General features: G+C 45.7%; 2 protein-coding genes and 1 non-coding gene across 4 annotated transcripts in view; 2 read left to right on the forward strand and 1 right to left on the reverse strand.

The window, feature by feature from the left end:
- Nucleotides 1-531: 531 nt before the first annotated feature.
- Nucleotides 532-19,905, reverse strand: LOC120842303 (protein arginine N-methyltransferase 9). Its single transcript, XM_040213352.3, has 11 exons — nucleotides 19,396-19,905; nucleotides 17,545-17,671; nucleotides 14,821-15,057; nucleotides 12,832-12,999; nucleotides 10,724-10,828; nucleotides 10,300-10,383; nucleotides 10,040-10,211; nucleotides 6,237-6,402; nucleotides 2,982-3,480; nucleotides 2,293-2,449; nucleotides 532-916 (listed from the first exon to the last, which is right to left on the reverse strand). Exons 1-11 carry the CDS (start codon nucleotides 19,562-19,564, stop codon nucleotides 548-550), a joined length of 2,253 nt encoding a protein of 750 aa, XP_040069286.2. The 5' UTR covers nucleotides 19,565-19,905; the 3' UTR covers nucleotides 532-547.
- Nucleotides 19,906-19,913: 8 nt separating this feature from the next.
- Nucleotides 19,914-19,995, forward strand: Trnal-uag. The gene has a single exon. It is a non-coding gene; the product is annotated as a tRNA-Leu (tRNA).
- A 1,002-nt stretch (nucleotides 19,996-20,997) lies between these two features.
- The window catches only part of LOC8023981, a 51,710-nt gene continuing 49,516 nt past the window's right edge, over nucleotides 20,998-23,191 (forward strand). For both annotated transcript variants that reach the window (XM_040502014.2, XM_040213353.3), the window contains exon 1: nucleotides 20,998-21,251. The gene's annotated coding sequence lies outside the window, so the exon portion shown is untranslated. The remainder of the gene's footprint in view (nucleotides 21,252-23,191) is intronic.

Raw genomic sequence — 23,191 nt, forward strand, 5'->3', positions numbered from 1 at the left:
TACGGTGTTCACATCACCCCAGAACGTTCCCTTCTAGAAATCTGCATTAAGGCTGGTTTACACTGGCGGATGTGCCAGTGTGAGTGTATGCGTTGAGACGGCTTGTGACCGCTTACAACTAAAGAACCCACTGCGCCATCTATACGTAGTCCTGGAACTGCATACGACTTGACTGAAGGTTTCGATGAATGTGCGAGGTGAAATCTACACATATCTATGAGAAACGGTCGTTTATAAGTTATAAAATTGCCCGAGCTATTTCAAGCTTCCTGTAAATGAAAGCTGCGCACCGATTTAGAAATAATATGTGGGTCGGAAGTGTTCCAGGGCCCCTCGATATATCGTGGTCTCTCGCCTACAGGCGTGGACACGGCAGATATGGGACCATGCGACTAAAAGGGGATAGTCACAGGGAGCATCATCATAGTTGTCATAAACAGTCGTAAGCAGCTGCAATTCACTTGACAACACTCAAGCGCAAATGTGTGAACCAGCATGCAGAATCTTAGATAAACCCACTGGACAGAGCACTTCTCAATGACAAGTTTTAATGCTCGGCTTCTGTAGCTTTCACGCTGTCCAACCAGATGTCGATAGTGCTGTCTGTGCAGGACCCTACCACCTTTAGGCACGTTCCGGGTTGAACCGAGTGCGGATCGCGGAGTAGAACAGCGGCCTGTGACGTCGTGCCCTCCTTACAGTAGCTGCTGATGACGTGGCCTCCCTGGCACTCAGCGTCGAACCAGTAACAGAAACCCGATGCCCGCCCCGACTGCGTGACTGGAACCGCACGAACGGCGGAGATGACTGGGAGGTCCAGCCCGACGTCGCTTAAGTTTATTTCGAAGAGGGTGAAGACGTCCGTCAGCTGGCGATGGGGAAGGCTGGACAGGTTGACGTCCTGCTGTGTCCGAACCTGGTGCGGCAAGATTGAGGATGCCGTAGGAATCATGGCACAAGACCAGTTGAAACTGAAGTTTCAATCATACTGCAGTGTAAATGCCTTACTTACTGCCCTAGTATACCACTAGAGTGAGCAACAGAAACAGACGACACCAAGCAACCTCAAGCACATGCAGCAAGCACACGAAGGTCTCTTTGGTAAAGTTGCAATCACTCGTGCTTATGCTTCATGAGCGCCAAGAGATTGCAAGCGTGTCACCTCTGGGGACATTGTTTCACCTTTTGTACCTCTGGACATTTCAAGGAGAGTTGCTTCTTGCCTTGAAAATAAATATAAATAATTTATTGATTAAATTATTTACGATGGCCTTACCACAAAGAGAAAAAATCTCGAAAGTCAGGATTCAAAGTGCCACCACTTTGTAACTTGCACCACCATAATATTTGATAAAACAACCGTTCTAAGACAGTCCTAAAAAAATCTGTCAAGAACGAGCACCCTGCAGGTTTACTCAGAAACAATCAAAACCTTGGAAGAGCGCTTTAGCCAATGCAACATGAACTTGCCTCCTCTAGCAAAGCTTCCTCAGAATATTTCAGCTCTCATCCTGTTTTTCTTGGTCACTTTCATAAGAGTACATTATGGAGAGAGTTTTCTGCGATTTTATATATACAACTTAACATCTACCACAGAGTGTTCTGGACCAGGCACAGGTCACTTTGGCAAGGCTGTTCTTTTGTATCCTTCTAAATGCCCACGTGCCCATGCCACATCTTATACTTTGTTTCAGCTTAAAGGCTGGTTCACACATCTGCATTTCAGTGTGATCAAATGTGCTGCGCTCGCTTGTAACCACTTACGATGAGAGAAGATGCCGGCACACCGCCGCCATCTATCAGGCAGCTCTGGAACTCTTCCAGAGCTGCCTGAGGTTTTGCAGTATTTGCAAGATGAAATCTAGTATGCGTCATCTACGAGAAATTATCATTTATAACATTGTAAAAACGTTTTTTGCCCAAGCTGAAAGAAAGACGCACAACAAATTAGGAAATACACATACAGGCCAGAAATATGCATGCGTGCCGATGAATGGTGCCAGTGTGGCAGTGTTTTCTCGCCGCAAGTGGTCAGAAGTGAGCACAATGCACTCGACCACACCCAAACACCAAAGTGCGATCCAGCCTCTACAACCACCACAGAGAAGGCTTCAGCGAGAGACATAATAGGTGGTGTACCATTTGCAGAAATTGTCTTCCTTGATAATGACAGCAGTTACTTCATTATAAAGCAAGAAACAAACGCTCCTAGGATGCACATCGGCTGCACAAACCCTTGTGCAGCAGGAGAGAAACCGCGAAAGCTGCGTGCTTATAGAAATGTTTGCTTGCCTCAAACACGTTGATGCTGTCTGCAACGGCGTAGCTCAAGGTTCGGTCATTGGAAACCAGGCGGGACTGCTCTTCCAGAGTCTGACTCTCAACAAGCACGGCACGAACCATGATGGTGCACGGGACAATGATGGCGGTTGGTGTCAAGCAACTTTTTCTGCATTGGAAAGGATAAAAACAACGAAAGGTAGAGTTGACCCAGGCCCCAACACTCCACCACGACCCTCTCATCTTAAGCAACTAACCACAAAAAGATACCTTCAACACTGCCGTGTATCCTACCCAAACCAAAGTCTGCAAACAACCCAATTGGAACCTCCACGCGTTTTGTTGTAAACAAACTTTGTGACAGCAGCATTGTCTGCTTGTCATAGCAAGGAATGGCTTGCACTTTTTGTGGATGTCGCAAATCTACTGGTTCCTCATGAGCGAAGACTTTTTTTGTTTGACCTGAAAAAATTTACCCTGAGGGCCCAAGTACGAGCCCTTTGCAACTTTGGATAGGTTGTTAGCCCCTTAAAGAGAATGTCGTATGCTAGCACGAAACTTGGTCACACTTGTCAATCCCTCCCCGTTTTTAGTGCCTTCTCTCTCATACGCGGAGAGATGCACTGTTGTAAACTTGCTCGCCGTGCAATACAGAGAACTTTACTTCTAGGCACCCAGCAGCATACAGCACCGACACATACCTCAAAAGAGCCACGTCTTCGAGAACTCCGTGCCGAAGTAGGCCACAAGACTCGAACGCATCGATGATGAGGACGTCATACTTCCCGCCCTCCTCTTTACACAAGGTGTCCAACTCCGTCGCCGTACTGACAGAGCCTTCAAGTTCATGAGCCTTGACGAACGCTGACACAAACGCCTTAGAATCCTGGTTGGGCATCCAGGTCAGCATTCTGGAGGCAGCCGCTCGGACGAGCATCAAGCCCAGGACAGGGACTTGCGAGAGGTCCAGGACGTTGCAGGTCTGCGAGAGCCCCGAGGAGAGCATCTCTTCGGCGAGCATTGCTGAAGAGCGCAGCTGACCGTTCAGCGCGCGCACCGTGTCACTCGGAAGACGGACTGTCTGTGCCGGGGATAGGGTGAGGCCACTGGGCTGCTTGGTGGAGTAGCTTATGCTGAGGTGCCCCTTGCAAACCATATGGAGCTGAACTACATCACCTGCATCGACCTTGACACCAGGACCTGCAAATGGAAGCATGAAAATGTAAGGTATTTTGTAAGGCAGATGACAGGGTCAGCGTAAGGACCAGACACCTTGATTTAGAGGTTCAGTTCTGCATTCACATCATTTTGTCCCTATCAAGCGCCATTTCCCGTTTTTGTGGAAATGTGCACAGTTTCACAATCAGTGCTGAGGAAGTGGAAGAAAACCAAACAAATGTTCACTTGATACAAGCATAAGTTTATAAAAATAAACTTACAATGTATGAAAATGTTACCTACAATAAAATAGAAATTTGAGCTCTTTCTGTGGCTACACCTGCTAATACATTTTGTTTGCATAGATGTGTGTACAGGAAACTTTATCTGTATTACTGAATTCGGCACGCCTGATCAGGAGGCAACATTTCTTCCCCACTGTTAAAAAAAAAAACGGGGAAGAAAGGCACTTGCGTTATCAACTATCTGGCTCCGGGTAAAAAGTCGGTTGAAACTGAGGTCTATCGGCGGCGTCCTATTCGACTGTCATTCAGCTAATAATAATACAGTGTTTTAGTAGATCGTTCAGTCATTCCCGCTACGCTATCGGCAATCCGCTATACGTAGCTTAGCGGAACCGCCATTTCAAGTTTTAGTAGAATGCTCGCAACCCGCTAGAGATTACTGCGTTACAAGAGCCAATGTAACGCCACTAGCGGCTCCTTCAAATGCTAAGGCTTGCATAAAACAAAGGTTTGTGAAGCAATAGTGACGTTAATCATTCTTTATCGAATAAAGTGCTAATCCTTTCTTTGCTTAAAGGGCAACGCCGCTCAATTCTGAAAAAAATAGGCTTACATGTGATTCCATTTCACAAAGCACTACTAAACAGCTCTAAGTCTTCGGATTCGCGAAATGTGGAATATTATTCGTGTAATCTTAATTTAAACATCAGCTGATACCGAAACCGCAACTTCGGTTGCGTCGGGCAACATTGGTCACGTGTCCTCAGAGTCATGGCCACGTCACGTCGAACCACGTGGTCCTGTGACGTTCATGGGGAGGCGAGGGACAGGACACGCGACGCGGGCAGGTCGCTTCGCATGGCGTGGACGTTAGTGGCCCGGGGGAGAGGGGGAAAGGGAGAGGACGAAAGCGCAGAGGGGGAGCGGAAAAACAGACTGATAAGCGCGCAGGGAGCGTAAACTAGCGCATCCGCGTTACGGTGATCACGTGGACGCCGTTCAGCCAACACTGGAAGAAGGAACTCATGATGTCATCGTTCAATTTTGCTCTGAGAAGTAAAAACAAACAAAACGTGAGAATGACGTAGTCATGCCTCTGACGCAGTGGCCCACAGTGGCCGCTCCAACTCCGTCGCATTGACTGCACTGACGATTGCGCCTCACATCGCACGCTAGAGTTGGCAGACTTTGGCGACTTGGCTCACTTGAAGGTTTGCTGGCCAGTTTAATAAATATATAGACGGAATTAAATCGTAATATTTGACATGGGGTCTTCCTACATGATACTGAAGAGGGCTACATACTTTTCTAAATATAAAAAATGAAGCAGAGTTGCTCTTTAAGTAAATGATTATTATAATTGTAACTGAATACAACTGACAGCCAAGCTGTATGAGCCCATCTGATATTGGTCAAACGCCAAAGCCATTGAGCGAAGTCTTCAAAACTAAATGACAACAACCGTAGCTCCTATGCTCTCTCGTCGCGACTGTCTTTTCTTTTTCTCACTGTTCACCGAATAAGAAACGCCACGGAAATTCATCAGACTTTCCTGCTCGCTCGCTGCCTTGATCGGTTCTGTCCTCGCCACAAAAGCGGCCGAGAAGGAGGCTGCACCCTTCACTCACAGCACCACGGATTGTGAAGCTTTTTTTTTTTCCCCGTGGCCGTATTTAGCATGTCCGCCATAAATTGTTACCTGCTGAAATCCTGGAATTGGCTTTTGTTGCGGCTACTTCTCGCAGCAACAAGATACAATCCGCCTCTCAGAACCACGATCGCCAAGCGAACAGACCGGGCGTGGCATGGTGGCCATCTTGAATTGCCATCACTCGCTGGCTCTCTTTAATCTTGCCAAGACTCATTCTCGCGAGACCCACGCTAGGGCACCCCGGTACACGCGCTACATTTCTTGCAACTTTTGTAAAATAGTGCGTCTTTGCTAGCTTCGGCATGCGCAATAGTGTCATCGCTTTAGCATATAGCATAGCGGGGGTGCCAAAACTAGTATAGACTAAAACTTCCTAATAATAATATAATAAACTCTGAAACATCCAACAAATTCAGTTTCAGGATCTTTCTACCAGTTTAGACGGCCTGTCAGTAAAATTGTGCGGTTTCTGACACAATCGCCTATATATGCCAGCAATATGGCTCATTCTTTCACGTGTGATGTTCCTTATATCACAAACGTGTCCAAGATTAGAAGCTCGAAAGACTAACCAGCCTGTTGTAGGGTCGAAATCATGCCAATTTTCTTAGAGCCCGCTTGGGACGCTGTCCGCCCTCATCGAACTCTCTCGAACACAAAAAGCCTTAACCCATATGAAATTAAATATTGCTTTTTCAGAGATTGGTTTAGCGAATGCCAAAGCAAAAGATGTACCGGGTGTTATGTACCGGCGCCACCGGCAGGTGGACTAAGCAGCCGATGCCGCAAGCCTCGTGACAATCGCGTGCTAGTGAGAGCTCGGGCACTTTTTCGTGGACCGAGAACCGCAATGGACGCACCGTCCACACTCTAAAGCTGACAGTAAAGCTTGTATTTATCACCGGGGTAGATGGCCTGCTCCCAGCAGGTTTCGGTCGCAGGTCCAGTGTCCAGCCAGGTGTCTCCAACTTCGAGTCGAAACCACACGCAGACCGCGTCTAGTGTTCCCGACTGACTGCAGCACACTTCCTCCGTCCACTCCACTCCATCCACAAGTCGCTGGACGTCCTGAGATGAGTGCGTAAAGGAACAAATGAAGACTGAATTATAACATATCACTCGATGCAAGGCTACAAGCATCGATAAACGAGGACACAGGAACGCCTTGTCCCGTGTTGCCTCTCACTTTTGGTTCCTGTGTTATTTGGCACGAAACCTCAGTATGGGACATAAATTGTCCGAGTTTGAATAACTTGCTTTTTCTCGCGAACGAGATAATCTGCCTCTCAGGAAAGGCTGGTTCACACATGAAGTGCAGCGCTGAGACAATGCAGAGTAAGCACCGCATCAGTGCTACTCTCAGATCTGACTCAGTATTGAGTTAGCACTGCATTGCATGTGTACAGTTTCCGGACATATGAGCTACCACAGCAGAGCGCTGACAACGGCAGGAAAAATCCCGCATGGGGCACTTCGGGCATTGTCGTGCCCTAATAGTAGTGGTAATGGAACAGTCTCACTTTGTTATCGAAGTGTGGGCGCAGGAAAGTTATCTGCACTCCCCCTTTATAAAGTGAGCCTGCAGCATGGCCTATTAAGGTCCGTTCACACTCTTGCGACCTCTTAAAACTGGGTTTCTTGAAACCTCTTACAACGAGAGGACACAGTGGTGCCATCTATTGGGTAGCAGTGCAAACTTGGCAGTCCAGCATATTTTCTATTTATGAAGCGCATCATCCTTTCTTTTTTGACTCAGAAACCTTTTGTCAACGTTATAAACGAGCCTTTCTTACAGGTATTACGCACATTTGACCTTGGAAATACCGTAAAACCTTCGCTCTTGCGAAATGCAGTTCCAGGGTCATCACATAGATGGTGCCAGCGTGCCAGTGTGTTCTTTCGTCCCAAGAAATATTGAGAGGTTTTAACAAGTCTTGTCTCTCTCGGTCATACTCGGTTGCAAGAGTGTGAACGGGCCTTTAGCAACGATTTCCGGACTTCGGTTAAAAATTTGTGAAAGTTCTCCACCGACACTTCTGAAGTAGAGGTGCAACGATTTCCGGACTTCGGTCAAAAATTTGTGGAAGTTGTCCACCGACACTTCTGAAGTAGAGGACATAAAACCGATTTCGGCTGCGTGTCCAAGTTGTCATCTAAAAAAAAAATATATATATGCATTTCTGGCACCCCTCAACTCACTCCCAATCTTCAGGGTCACACCTGGTCGCCCTCCCAGTGACGTAATTCAGAGTCTCGTGTAGGTTCCCGTGTGTTCTCTCAGAAGATGCTTCCTCTCCCTCTCTCTGCATACATTAGCGGGCGTTATGCTGCAGCTTAGAGCCGAGCGAGGTCACATAAGCTTCTCACCGTAGTTCCTTCGGCTGTCACTCGCAGCTGCAGGTGAGGGAAAAAGCTCTACTTTTGCTTTGCGATTGTGCAGCGGAATCGCAACATTTTTCAGTGAAGGAGATATTTTCTCTATCCTTCGGGACATGATAAACAACGTAAAAATTACGATATGCAAATTCTTTTAATCTTAAAATCGTTGCACTCCCCCTTTAAGGTGTTTGTATAAAGTGTGGGCTAACTTAAAAACTGCTGACGAAAGATTTTTTTTGTTTGTTCAGGAAACTGAGTTTGGCACTTCCTTTCTAGAAAGGAAAAACAAGATACCGCCTACTCGAATGGTTTATAAAAAGAAAACAAATATAACAAGCAAACATGCGATTGTCATGGGCCTTGCTGCAAGGTCACGTTTCAAAATTGGAAAGGTGAATAAAAACTTTTGTCCACTCCCTTGATATCGGAATAAGTAGCTTCGAAAAGCTCGGCTCCCAAGGCACGGCAACGTTCGAAGCGCCCCATGCGGGAATTTTACGTCTCCAGTCAGTGCTCCACTGTGGTAGCTCATATGACCGTACAAGAGAAAAGGCAAGGTCACCAGACCATGTATATAGCACTGATCGACTGGTCTGATGTATGTGAACAAGCCTTGAACGGACAGACCACCAACTCAGCAGTTCCATGATCTGTTAATTAAGGGGGCACCAAAGTGGGAGTTTGTTTTTTCATGGCAATAGCTCAATCTGCACACCCTAGGAGTCCTGAGAAACCCAAGATTATAATCATCTGTCGCTTTTTTCCTATTCAAGGTGCGACCAAACAGTCTCACACCCCTTTTCTGGTCTGTATAAGGTGTTTTTTTTTTAGGCTTTACAGATTTGTTTTAAAAAAGCCGCCAAAGCTACACTAATGCAGTCTGTGAAGGGGGCTTATCATCACAATAAGTTGAATAACAAACTAAAATTTGTTACTTATCTTTTTAATTAGAACAAATAAACATATGGTTTCATTTTGAAGCTTGCTGAGCATCATTGAAAATCCTTAATTAAATCAATAAGTTTTAGGAAGACTTGGAGAACGCGGGAAGCGCAGTAGTGAACTGAAGTTGTCACTTGTACAACAGGTGCAAGGCTGGTGTTGCAAAAAGCCGCAAATGACAAGAGACGAAAAAACTGTGCGGGCATGTTTTCGCACCCTGGCCGTGCGCCAGTTGCACTAGAGGTAACTTTAGAGCACCGCCGCGCTTCCCAAGCGTTCAAAGTTTCGCTAAAACAAACTGATTTAGTGGTTTTCGATGACACTCATCAAGTTTTTAACTAAAACCATGTATTTATTTTCAATTATTAAAAAGCTAAATAACAAGTTTTAGTTAATTATCCGCTTATTGTAACAATTAGCCCCCCATATTACCTATGTCTTCCTGGTCATTTAACTAACCTGCCAAGACTGCATTGCCATAATATCCAGAGGATGCCCCATCCCAAAGATAACCCACCCCTATTTTTAGCTTGATTTGCTATTGTCTTTTAAACACTGAAAGATAGCCCACTCCTAGTAATCATATTGTTCGGATCAATGATAACCTCGGCGTAAATGCTCATAGGTAGCTATGGCGAGATATAAGCGAACATTGCTGACTGAGAAGTACAGTCAACTTTTCACTGTCCCTCGCAACGATAACAAGTTTGGCAGATAAACGTAATCTAAAAATAGTGTTTTGTTTTACTTTTCTTAATTTTACACTGAAAGTTAGCCCACTCCCTATCGTCACCAGATTTGCTCTAGATTTTAAATGGGCTATATCTCGGAATATTATAGTAGTGTAGCTTTCGCAGCTTTAAAAAAAAAATACCGCAAAGCCAAGAACAAAACAACTTGCATATTTCAGGAAAAGGGGCATGTCAGGATGTTTGTTGGTCCCTCACCTGTGCCTCGGTCAGAGACTTGAAACGTCAGACGTCCACAGGCTCATGCCATGCCATGTCACGCCACAAAGGGACACGTTTGTAAAGAAAGCAGTCTCGCATATAAGGTTTCTCAAATTGCCAACAGAGCAGTGCCATATAAGGTTTCTCAAGTCGCCAACAAGGCAATCCCCTATAAGGTTTCTCGAGTCGCCTTTGCAATGTTGGCGAGCAGTGTTGGTTGTCTGCCAATAATCACAGACAGTTCAGAAAACACAGGGCGTGATGATTCCTGAGCTTCCTAGGATTGATCCATAGCCAATGAGGTTGTGGCATAAGTCAATAAGCCAGACATGAATGCCAAAGAATGAATCATGAAGTAAGAATTGCGAACGTAAAAGTCATGCCCTGGATCTTTCAAGTTTTCAGTAACGATATTGTGGTCAAGCCTAGCTCACCTGACGGTCGTTGAAGTTGACAGAGATCAAGCTGAGAGGTTCCGAAAGACACCTGTATCCGTGCTTGATCCGACTCAGCCTCTCTGTGGTGTAAGGGTCTTCGTCACTCTCCTCCGAAACTAGGTCACATTCTTGCAGCTTGAGTGTGTCCTTGACTAGATGGTCGGACACTCTGAGATACAGAAGATTATTTCTTTCAGTTTCTTTGCAGGAGGATTCGTTGTAATCCAAGGATTGAAAATGTCACTATGTGCATGTACCTTCTTCCTAACCGAATCCATTCGCTTTCAATGAGGCAGGCAAACACTTCGGCCTTCCCTGGAATTACTTCCGGCTGGGCCCCCCTGTTCGATTGGTGAGACAAAAAGTAAAAAACATGCATGTTTTTCGCGTCTGTTCTCTGAAAGTCACAGAAAGTGTATGTAAAGGTATTTAGGGGAAGTGAAAAGAATTTCAGCAAAATTGTACCGTGCTTTATCGAGATTTATCTAAGGTGTGCAGGACCATGGACCCTGTTCAGTGCTGTGATTATCATCACAGAAGGACATGAATTATAAAAAAAACAAAAAGCATTTGTTGCAGCATAAGCACTGTTAGGTTTATGCAGCTGAACTTTGAAGTTTTTATTAAAAACCTTTTTTTTAGTTAATCCATTGTTTTCATGCCAGTGCTGGTTGTGCTTACTGTGGTTGTTGCTCTAGTAAGCAGTCCCAGGCATGTGCCAGGCTCTTCAGGACGTGCTCACCAAACAATCCGGAATCAAAGGTCTCTGTTATCACCAGGCTGACACTGGAAAGCAAAAAAAGAACTGAAAACATGTCACTACAAAAGAAAGAGGGTGACATAAACAGCTAACGATTTAAACAAGCATGAATTCAAATTTAGAATTTCAGTATGCATACAATCTACACACACCCCAAAATCACTAACGTAAAGCACACTCTCCCATACGTTTCGTGGTGGATAACTTGGACGCTACACGAATGCATGAGCAGCATTCAAGTTTGAGAGGTTTGTACAACGACAGCCATTATTGGCAATGTTTCACAGCAAATGCCAATTGTGTTTCATGCAGGGTCGTGGCTGGGAAACTTCTCCGCTAAATACAGTAGAACATTGTTGGTACGTTTTGAAGAAACCGCAAGGAAAAAAACACGTACCGTATTACCCGGGCAAACGTATGATCCAAACTTACCATGTTTAAGCACACACACACACATATACAAGAAACCAGCAATAGTTCAAAACAAACAGTTCTGCGATGGCGTCCGGATGCCATCGCAGAACGAAACGAGCCTAGATGGCAGAGGAAAAATGGCAAAATAGGATGGCACGGTCTGAACCCACACATTTAAAGCAACTGGAGCTGAACCAAAGCAAAGAAAGAAACGAAGAGATGACAGATTCATACATTTACTACTACCGCTACTACTCCCTCGTGCATCCCAGTCTAGAGTTACTCTTACACACTCTTGCAATCGGTGCTTTCAACCCTCTGAACAATGAATCAAAGTGCTTGCTGGAGTTACCGAGAGTGAGACATAATCGCATGCCTAGTTTGCAAACGCTTGAAAAGCCATAAGCAAACATACTGTTCCGGTGTTGACAACTGAAGTGAACATGCACTCGCACAGGCGAAGGTCGATCAGTAGACAGCAGTATTAGGGTTTCGATTTTTACACTGCTGCTTCGGTTGCTTTGGATGACAACATTCGCACCACATTCGCCAGCGGTAGCACTTGACAAGAGGAAAATGAATGACAGCATCAGATGATGAGCTGTTGTTACGAGCGGTTAGTACGCCGGCGAAGAGTGCCGAGGTTCTCGCTCAAGCCGCCGGAGTTGCAATCGAGACTAATCTAATAATGAGCTAAGACAATAAAATCGCGCTGTATGTTCTGTATTTCCAATCAAAACACCCTTGTGCACCCGGAAGGCTCTCGGAAGTTGAGGAGATCAGCAGGCAGGCTGCTCCACACGCGTGCGCCATGTCGTATGTCTTTGAGGACGGCTGCTTAGCACTCGCTCATCGAGACCAAATGTTCGGAGCTCCGAATGTGCGAGTGCAACGCTGATGGCCAAGAAACGTATAATCTGATCAACATGTGGCAGAATGGTGAGCATTCTTTTCGGGAAGTCGTGTTATCTGGGATTGATGAACCAGAAAAAAACAGTGCAAATCTATGGGATGTTACCTGTGCCCTCACTCGTGAACGTATGAACCGGGAAATCGTATGAACCAGGAACATACAAACGAGGTTTTGCTACTATATGCATAATTTAGCAAAGAATGTTCTCTACTAAATGTAGTGGGAAAGTTTCCCCATTCAATTTAGCTTTTCAGTTATGATGACGATGAGACTTGACCAATTAATCCATGAAACATGAAAAAAACTGTACAAACACTGTTTAATGAAATCAACGGTTGACCATGTGACTGAAGACCATCAAGCTGCTGACTCAGAGTTTTGTTGTTTCCTTTTAACATGACGTCTGGTAGCATAATGTCATGTAACAATATATTTTGCACGTTGCATGCTGATAAGCTTTGAACGGTCGTGGAGAATGTCTGTGTACAGAGTATAAAAAGTAGTCTGCGTGCAGCAGCGTTTGGCCGAGTGTGAAGCGCCTCAGCTGTCACCGCATTACACTTCCGGGATCTGGCAAGGATCCGGGAATTATTTTCTTGCTGTTGAATGTGTGGCACAAGTTATAGTCAAAACACTCAAGCAGTCACAAAAACTGTGGACAATGCACTATGCGTTTCCTTAAATTAGAAGTCATCAACGAACCGTTCGTCAAGGTCCACAGGTATGACGAGTTCTGTGGAAAGCTTGTTGATGATCCTGGCCTCCGCGCCAAAGCCGTTTTCTTCAAATATAGCCCGTGCCATTTCGGAAGATGTTGGCGACACTTCGCAGGAGTACACTTTATCGGCCCCCGCAGACAGGGCAAATAAGCTGGAATGGAAAAAGAACAAATGTAAGCGAGGTCATCACATAGGCAGTATGTTAGAAACACCCCGGACAATTATTTTGGCGTCCGGTCGTTCGGTACCAAGGTCAGAGCTCTAAGCTCAGCAGTGCGTTAAACTTTCGTGCTGGCCCAACCCGATGCACTTGACAAAGTTGTGAGCTCCTTCTAGTGCCTTTTGGAGATCTTCAGATACTAACTTGAGAGAATGCTGGACACTTCCCAAAAAAAAATGGTCAGTTTAACATTTTTTTTCATGTCAAACAACATAAAAAAAGGCACAAAGCTCCTGCAAGCATTTTTTATAACAAATATTTGTGCACAACTCAAGCGAAATAAAGCAGATTGCCTATAAATGTGTTCCAAAACACATTTATAGGCAAGAACAAATAGAGGGGCTGGTTGCAAAACGAACCAGAAAAATCTGCACCTGCACTCAGACAGCTCAAAGTGTTATCAAAGTAGCATGGTAATGGCGCATTTTAACATTCGTCTGAAAAATTAGAACAATATTTTTCATATTTTCTACGACAGGGTCCAACGCAGACAATTCAGTTGCCCCAGAGTCCTGTGTGCTTGTGGCGCCATTGCCTAATAACTGCAGCAAGCATTCAGTTGAAAGCAGGTAACATATTAACAAGTGCTTGCTGTACCTCATAGGACAACCAAACCAGATTGACAAGGAAAGATGTTTCAGAAGTCAGAGACTGAGGCAAGCAAACTCGTTTGTCCAACTGCTTTGACAACTAAACGCTGGAAAGTGAAAACACTGTTGCGAATACGATTACTTCGGCTGGAAACAATGAAAACGGCATAGGACGAATACAGAGAGCCACTCTCTTTTTAACTTCTACTTATTCTACTTGTCACATTTTCGAGTTTAGGATATTACTATTAAAATTATGATTATTCTTATTATATTATTATTATTATTCTTTCAGTGCCCGAAAACAGCCACACTGGTAATCTCACTGGTGCACTCTATAATCATAAAAACAAAAACACTTGTTAACAGAACATAATCACAAAATAAAAGAAGCTTTGAGTAAATTACAAGGTTATTCAATTGATGACTATACAATGAAACAGGTGTACAGAAATCGAGGTAAGGAGGAGTGCTGCTGTTCTCTAATATCTGAACCCGAGTCAGCGGTCACTAAAATATTACTTGTAAAAGTGTCAGAGAATGAAAGCCATTTGTAACAAACGACCCAGTGTTAAGAACGACTAGATTAGCTTTCTTGGTCGGCTCGTGACCCGTCAAGCTTTTAGAAAATGCTGTAAGGGCAATGCCATTAGAACTGCGCACGAACGCACAGAACCAACAATCAGGATGTGTAAGAAATTGTATCAATGCTGGGCCTTCTTACGTGCACAGTAGAAGCTATTTCACACATTTGCGTTTGAGTGCGATTGACTGCGTTGCAACCGCTTGTGACCGCCCACTATGAGAGAACACACTGCCTCCATCTATCGACTAGCCGTGGAACACTATCTGCACATAACTAGGCGGAAAGTTTTGTGGTACTCGCAAGATCGAATGTGCGCGATATCTCTAAGAGATGGTCGCTCATGACACTGTCAGAATCATTTCAAGCACACGGTGAAAGATTAACGTTTAATATACACGTGATCTGAAGTGTTCCACTGCCAAACGACAGATGGCGTTAGCATGTTCTCTCGTCGTAAGCGGTCGAACGCAGTCCGTCGTGCTGAAATGCAAACGCACGAAATAGCCGTAACTTCCAGGCAGCGTGGTCTCGCGCATATCGCCAAAAAGAGTTGGAGCGGGAACGAGCAAACCAAACCTGAGCAGTCCCGTGCCGGCTCCAATGTCGAGCACCTTCCTGTGACCCCTGGCGACGGCGGCGGCAACGGCGTCCCGGAACGCCTCGTTCCTAGAGCGGTCGTTGAGCATCTGGAAGTGCCATCGCTCCAGCAGAGAAGTCCGAAGTCCGTCCAAGCTCAGGCGGGCCGCCGTGAAGTTGGGGTTGATCTCCAGTGCTTTTCGGATGCTGGACGCGGCTTCCTTCACGTGGCCGTGCCTGTCGGAGACGAGGCGTAGCTTGGCGGTCGACCGGTTTGGACGGGATCGCGCACTGCAATCTGCCCCGCGTCTTGCGTACGGTGCACGGTCTCTGGGGACGCAAGCTTTGTTTTTTTAGTTTGAGTGGGTAATTTGGGAAAACTGGCGTGGGCCTGTGGTCCGGGAAGAGGTTAAGAGAAAGTACAATATGTAAAGCTTTGTTTTTATAGCTCTACATGTCAGAAATCGAGCACTGTCATGGGCTTCCAGAGGGGGTGAAAGGAGGGGTAGTTGCAACATCCCTGGAACGTCGGGGGTGTCGCAAATGTCATGGTCACACTGCTAATACATCTAACAATAGCAGTCTGCAGACACCGTCTGGAGCATGTTTCTTCCTTGTGTGACGGTCACATTGCTCATACAAAAAGTCTCTACTCATGTTCAAAGCGCACATATTTATAAACCAAGCATACTTCGGACATGCACGAGGTGGGTCTGCAGATAAACCTGTCATCATGCCTGTAGAAGATACCGTGTCCTTTGCATGGCGTTTGAGAAGTGTGACTGTATGACTAGGATTATGATATGTGAACGACTAGCTCGACGGTAGTCGACATGTAACAGGCACGGCGAAAGTTTGACCCCATCGTGTTCGTAAAACCGACACCCTTCCAAGTTGACGGTCCGACAGATTGCTCTTATTACCGTCGACGGAGGTATGACGATACGACCAGAGCTCTGATCCGACTGAAGGCTGGTTCGCACAGACCCGTTTTCTCGAGTTACGTTATTAAAAGGAAAGCTCCAGTTAACTAAGAAATCTGAGTCAACAGTTGATTATACAGCCCGAGAGAGTATTAAGCGGTTCTAAGTCGTTTCTTTAAAAAGAAGGGTAATATTTGTCGTGCAATCTTCGCTTGAAAGTTCACCACAAACCGAAACCGAAACCTTGACTGCGGCGGGCAACATTGCCCCTGTGTCATCATCACCTACGTCTCTAACCACATGGCACGAATCATGACGTCACATACCAGGTGGCCAGGGAAGCTCGGCGCAAGTGAAGCCCCTCAATGTAATTGCGTTTGTCTTCCGAGTAGCAACAAATACGCCGGCGCACAAGGCCCATGTCTCGAGCGGTGCAGCACTGAAATGAGCGGCCCTTGGAGGCGAATGGCAGAGGAGCACCCATTCGTGGCACGTGTGTTGTTAATTTCTACGACAATAGTTGGTGGTACCTGAAAAAAATGCCTTATCAGGGGGCATTAGGAGCAAGGGTGAAAGTGTCGTCTGCTACGATTGGCTGCCACACCCGACGATACGTGTACTACCGCGGCCGCAGCTTGCGTTGTAGCACAGGAAAAGGCAAGTGTTCCTAAGGGCTTGTTTTTAAAACATTCGTGGAAAGTGAAGTTTGGTAAACCACACCTGATTATGTCGTGATGGGTTTGTAGAAGTACACCGTGCTCAATGTAGCAAAACGCAGACGGCAATGATGCATGCTTGCACGGGAGCACATAGCGCGTGCGGATTTCGCAAATCACGAGGTCAGCGATGAGCGCGCTGCTAGCACCACCTGTAGGCTTTGCTTAAAAAGGTACAAAGCAAGCAAACAAATCTTTTCGGGAGCCCCAAGCACAACGTAGGTATCGCAGGGTGGGCTGTGCCAACACAGTGGTATTGACTATGCCATTGGCTTTGCCGCTCCATTGGCTTCGCCCACTAGAGTTAGAAAATTTTGGTAATATCGCACACCTCAAACTTTGCTTGTCAGTTTCATCAACTTTCAGGGGGAAATAGATAGAGATTGTTTGCATGTGGTCCTTTTAGGTGATACTAAAGATAACTGCCGGGGCATCTATGCCTCATATTAAGCATAGCTACCAGTTCAAGGAGATAGCCCGACACGCAACACACGAATGTTTCGGTGACTTTTACGCAACGTAAGAATCCGGTGCTGTATGAAACAACCTTTAAAAATTATAGTGCCTCTTTAGCCAATGCTGACTTGCCACAGCGATGATTTTGCGCTATAATTCGAGGACTGCTCCTGTCAAGATAAAAATTGCGTAGCCACAAAAAATAGGGTGCAGGCGAGCTGGTGTATGTTGAACATGATGGTAAACCTGAGACTGGGGTAAGAAAAGGAAACTGCAAAGGAAGACAGAAAAGAACAAGCAATGTTACTTGTTCTTTTTCTGTTCTCCTCTGCGGTTCCCTTTTCCTACCCCAGTCTAAGGTTTACCATCATGTTCTGCATACCCATGCTCCCCTTCCCCAGAAAAATAAGGTTTTGCCCCCCCCCCCCCCTTGAAAAAGGTAAAGGTCCTGCAGACGCCCATGAACGCAGTGAATCCATGTGAACAAAATGCATTGTGACTCAATATGGGAGGAGAAGCACAAGCACTTCAAGTTTATTGACTGGAGATGCATTTCTGGTATGGTGTCAAATAGTTACGATAAATTACTTTTCACCTGTTCACCACCTCGTGTGATGACATCTGCTTACCTGAACAGCAGTGACCCCAGAGAATGATGGAGTTCTTCACAGGTGTAGTACGCCTTAAGAAGCTCTTCGTAGCAATCGAACAGCTCTTTCCACTTCTCCCTTGACTCCAGGTATGCTGTGTGCTTTCCTTGACATAAGATTGGCAATGCAGAGTATCAGATGAACACAAAAAAAAAAATAAAAACTGGGTCGATTACAAAGACACCGATGTTTTAAATCTGTGATTGCCATGCCAGCCGTATCGCAAATCTCGTTTGCCTTTCATCGAACAGAAATTGTTCCAAGGGGTCAAAACTGACAGTATCAGTGAGCAGGAAGAAAAACAGTGTTGCCGTACGAAAGAAGCCAACTTGGCATAGGCGTGCGCAGGATTTTTCATTAGGGGGGGCGAGGTTTCCCCAGAGCCCCCCCGCCGCCCCCCCCCCCCCTCGCTTTCTATCAACGCACTCCCACTGATGTCCTTACGCTCATATTGTAGTGCTGAGACGATATATGTTTATGAAACATTTATTGTAACATATTGTAACATATATTGTAACATATACAAAATATTATTAAGCAGTAGGTTTCACTTTCTTGTGAAACGTCCGCAAAGAAAGGCAGTCCCTGTGCAGCTGAGGCGTCAGTGACACAACGCGCATAAAACAAATTTTCATTCTTTCAAAACCAGAGAAAGATACGACACATATGCCATCTCTAACAGCACAGAATATTTTAAAATATTGCCTCAATGTGACTCTGCTAGTATGGAAAATATAGTATACATACAGGGCAAACACATGGGTGCACCTACACATGACGAAAGCTGTCATATGGCATCTGCAACGTTCATGCAGAGGACAAAAAACGCCACCCAATACACAACGTAATAGCAAAGCTTAAAAGCACGAGAATATACCGCAGATTAAAAATATGACAAACAGCAAGTTACAATATTTAGTAAGTATTGAAGATAAACACTATGACATGCTATTTTTGTTCTTCTGAGCATCCAAATGTACAGTTGATAATCTTACTTTCTGGCGCTTGATAGAAACATAGAAACAACAAGATAACACGCACGCATTATGTCATGCTCAACAAACATTATACAAACTAATGGGTATGTTATGTGGTGGTAAAAATATTTTATGACCAGAATACTAAAAATCTGTAGCACGTCGGAGATATAGTACTTTTCACCAATCGTGAAAAGTCTAAAGCAAAATTCTACGCGATTTTGTCGTGAACTGTTCGATGACTGACTGCGTCGCGGCGTATTTTTATGGTTGTTTTTTATTTGCGCGCACTAGAGGGAGGGAACTTTGGCGTCGGTGTTTTATGCCGTCGCGCCTCGAGTCGGTCAACTTTGGGCCCCCCCCCCCCCCCTAGGTAATTAGAGGGGGCGGCCGCCCCCCCCCCCCCCCCCTGCCCCCCCTGTGCGCACGCCTATGCAACTTGGCACGTTCCTACCTCTGTAGGGCAACGTTAGGTACCAAGCTACCGCACAAGCTGCCGGTAGGTAGCCCGCCGCCTGAACTCAAAACACTGACCACGAATGAATCCGTACACAGACTGAGGAGGGTCTAGAGCAGCACACAGCGCAACAATACGTTAGATCGTACAATGCTAGGCTAAATCTCAGACATGTAGCAGTTTTCGCAGCACTCGTACTACGCCAGGGAACGTGCCACAGCGCAATTCAGAGTACTTATTACGCATCATCGAATGCTCCGAGTTTCAGTTCACACAGGCAAAAAGTTGAAAGCAACGCAACTATGGCAGACCCCGAGGTTCTCCGACTATACGATGACCGATATGACACGAGCTCCGGGTAACCACGCGTCAGTTAAGAGGGATGATCCAACTCACCGACAGCAAGCAGGAACGCTTCCTTCAGCTCATCCTTGGCGGTGGGCTGAAGCTTGAACACGACACAGAAATGTGCGAGAGCACGACCAAACTCCTCGTTTCGAATACAGTCTTCAATCTGTGCGAGCGAGTACTGCAGTAGTTTCTTTCGATTACCCGACAGCGACATAGCTGTTCTCACGCCTTTTAGAAGCTTTTTGATCTTTTAAAACCGCCACGATACACTTAAAACATTTTAAATCGACCAAGAAAGCCTGACGAAGTGGATTGTAAACGATTGGCGCCCATGTTTAAATGGCAGCCAGCACGGTACATGTCGTTCTGACGTAGCCGGTGTTTGTTCACGAAAGCTCTTTGATTTTGTCAGTTTATAACCGAATTAGGACTGGAATTGAAAGTTCTTCGGCATGGTTTGATGCGAAAACCTGTGATTTATTAAATGACGCAAAAACAACGGATAATAAAGCTGTTGCTTGAGGCATATTCCTAACCCGTGAATAGTGTGCCGATTATCCGTCGGTAGCGTGGCCGAGTGGTCTAAGGCGCTGGTTTTAGGCACCAGTCTCTCAGGAGGCGTGGGTTCGAATCCCACCGCTGCCATGCGAGCTTTTGGTTATAACCTTGGTTTCGAAGTGTCGTTTATACGCGGCTTTTGTTTGGTATTCTTTTGCTTATCAATTTTGTTTATTTATTTATTTCATGATTCAGTAGTGATATCCATACTTTTTGTGTCTACTACATACATTACAGGCTCCTGTTTATGCGTTGCTCATCAAAACTCGAGTCGTAAACGCAAATGAATTTTAGACAGACACGACTAATTTAATCGTAGTTTTCTGAAGACCCAGGTGCCATTGAACAGGGAGATTTCAACACAACGTTAATTGGATTCATTATGATATTACCACTAGTATCACCATGAACTGTCCTGTCAGTAAAGTTGTTGTTTTTTTTGTTTTTTTTTCAGTATCGGTCAGATGATGAAACTAGAAAATTAATAGTCTACAGGAACCCAACAACTCAGGTAGATTAGCTACACACAGTTCCCTTTCGTATACCTTAATCGAAATATGATTACCCAACTGCAAACAAGATTTCTGGTTGTGTATTTTTTTTTTCTGATTTGCTTTTTAGTAGATCGATTTATGTGCAATTTTAATATATTCGGGAAAAACGTTCTCCCTCAAACTTTGTTCAAACTTATTTGTTTTATTTTCTTCTTATAAATCAATTGATATAAAAATAGACCTACATTTGATATAATCTCCCGCAGGCGGGTATCAGTGGTCAACCCCTCCCCTATCCCCCAAACCGCCCCGTTTATTTTTTATTTTTTTTTAAGAATTGTGTGAAACGCCGCATGACCGAATTTTATTTATGCTACGCGTCTTCGGTTTCACGCGCCGCAAACGCGGTGACTACTTTGAGCGGCGGGACGCAGCACGCACACAAAGCAAGAGCACGCACAACCCGGCGCGACGTCGTCTCCCAACCCCCAACAGGAATCCTACCAATGAAAGCCGTCCGCGGAGTATCACGTGACACCGCCTCTTTCCACACCCTCCGCGACAGGTGTTGCTCGGCTGGCTCGGCTTCAGTCGGCGAAACGACGCCAAGTTCGTTGGTCGGTTCGTGTTTCGAGCTCGTTCTTTATTTGGTGCGCCTTTGAAAGTACGCGTTTGTTTGAGAGCGAAGAGAGAACAAAAATGTTGCTGGCATTAGACGGCGACGCCACGAAACAGCGGCAGCAATGAGTTGTCCGTACCCCTCAGTGCTACTGAGTCGACTGTGTCAACAACCGGCGTAGGATACCGACAGCATTGAATCGACCGTGACTGACCGACGCTTCGCATTACGTGAGTTCGTCGCTCTTTTTAACAATGACTTTCCGCGCACCGATTGGTATCTTTGTGCCGGACTGTTGTAGCTTGTTTTCGCGCTAACAATGTGAGTCTTTCCGGAGAGCTAGCGTCAATTTAAAAGCGTGACGACCACACAATGGAAACAAAAAAGAAACAGACGCGAACGTAGCGGCGTTTTAGTGGTGCCTCGCGTTGCCCGTGGTTGTCGGTTCGCAGAATCGTGGAGTCGATTTGTCGGAGCCGAACTTTGGCCCGGCGGAAAGTTAGTGTTCGACGAGTTGCGTTGTTTCTTTATAAGCAGCCCGGGGGTTCGTGTGAACAGATTCGATTGGGGGAGCGCTCTCTAAAGCGTGCTTCGCCGCATGACGCCCGTATGGAGCGGGGAAGCCTCCTTTGGGGGCTTGTGCTAGTTTTGGCTGTGTGGCGTTGTCGAACGATTGTTTTTGTGATCGCATACGTACTTACGTATTATTTATTCTTCTTTGTTGTCCAGTGTACTCTCTTTTTCTCTCTGTGATTGTACTCATTTTACGCGCGATAGGAATGCGCGGTATTTAGGAGTCAGAAGGAGTTTCACAAAGTTTGCTGGACTTATAATGCCCTTCGACGTGAGTGCCATTTTCGGTCGGTAAATGCCATTGGATTTCACAGGCCTTAAGATTCCGCGCGGCGAGAGTACCTAAATTACTGTGAATTGTGAACGTCTAACATCAAAAAAGCAAAATAAACACTCCAACAAAGTTTTATGCCATTTACCTGTATTCTTGAAAGTTTCGTTATCTAAAAAAAAAAAAAGCCGTGTTCACAAAATTCAATTAACGCAAAAACAAAGTATTCCTGGTCAAAAACAAAGCCTGTATTTATCTTCCCGCGCTATACCCGGCTTTACGCGACATCCAAAGGCTTTTGTCGAGGACACTGTTGCACAGCAGTGTACCGATCGCTTGGCCGCGATCTGAGTTTTGTCATCGCAATGGTTGCACACGCGTCGAAACATGTTCGCCCTTTCCGTGCGTTCCGTCCCGAGGCACTCCGTGCAGTTGTCCTCGCGGTACGCGAGAGCATCTGCAGCACAGTGCTCTCGCGTGCCACGAAAGCGCTTTGCATTTTCTCGTGTTTCTCGCGATCTTTCGCGTACCACGAAAATCCGGTCTTACCGACCTCCCATATTCAGAAGCCACAGCGCGTAGTATGCGAAATCCGTCGTGTAACCTGTGCTCCAAAGGGATTCGTAGTGCTCCGTCCCCTCGAGCCGCTTTCGCGCTTATATCACATCGTACAACAGACAGCTTGCAGACGATGTCCAAGACCTTCCTTGTATGATGGCCCCGTCACGTAGATATATATGAAACAACCTTGCTTCACAGTGTCGGGTAAAGTGCACTTAAAAAGTACTTGAAGTAGAATACAAATTAAATTAGAGGTTATGTATACATAACGTAAAGTACTACTAAGTACACTGGACGCAATGTACTCCAAGTAGAGTAGTATTGTAAATACAATGTACTTTCGAATTTAAAGAACAAGTATACTTTTTCACCGCAATCTTTCATGGTGCCCTTTCATTCCTCTATATCAGCTAGGGGTCTCAAACACGCGACCCGCGCGGGCCGCATGCAGCCCGCGACTTGCTGGGACGCGGACTGCGAGTCCCTCCGTCCCTCCGTCTTCTTAATTTAACGCCGTGTGTACTGGCTTGCACTTGAGGGCGTTAGACGTATACTAAGAGAGAGCACCTCCTTCCCCCATGTCATTCCCGTATCTTCACCAAGCACTGCTGTCGTGAGGAGTGCTATCTGCAAATATATATATATACGTATATATTTTTAATCTTTTCTCTCGCACTAACTGAGCGAGAAGTAGCGAGAGTTTGAAATGCCGCAGGAAAGCCGCCCGCAGTACAAACGGAGCAATGTGTCGCCTGCTCGCGTTTC

Source organism: Ixodes scapularis, unplaced genomic scaffold (genome assembly GCF_016920785.2).
Source record: "Ixodes scapularis isolate PalLabHiFi unplaced genomic scaffold, ASM1692078v2 PGA_scaffold13__105_contigs__length_92229423, whole genome shotgun sequence".
In the NCBI taxonomy this organism is placed as follows: Eukaryota; Metazoa; Arthropoda; class Arachnida; order Ixodida; family Ixodidae; genus Ixodes; species Ixodes scapularis.

Excerpts from the sequence above, each read along its gene's own strand:
- LOC120842303 (XM_040213352.3), bottom strand. The coding sequence starts at position 19,564 with ATGTCGCTGTCGGGTAATCGAAAGAAACTACTGCAGTACTCGCTCGCA. Across the intron at positions 10,829-12,831 it reads CCTGTGGACCTTGACGAACG|TGTCAGCCTGGTGATAACAG; the intron begins GTTCGTTGATGA and ends TTTGCTTTCCAG. Across the intron at positions 2,450-2,981 it reads GAAGACGTGGCTCTTTTGAG|AAAAAGTTGCTTGACACCAA; the intron begins GTATGTGTCGGT and ends TTTCCAATGCAG.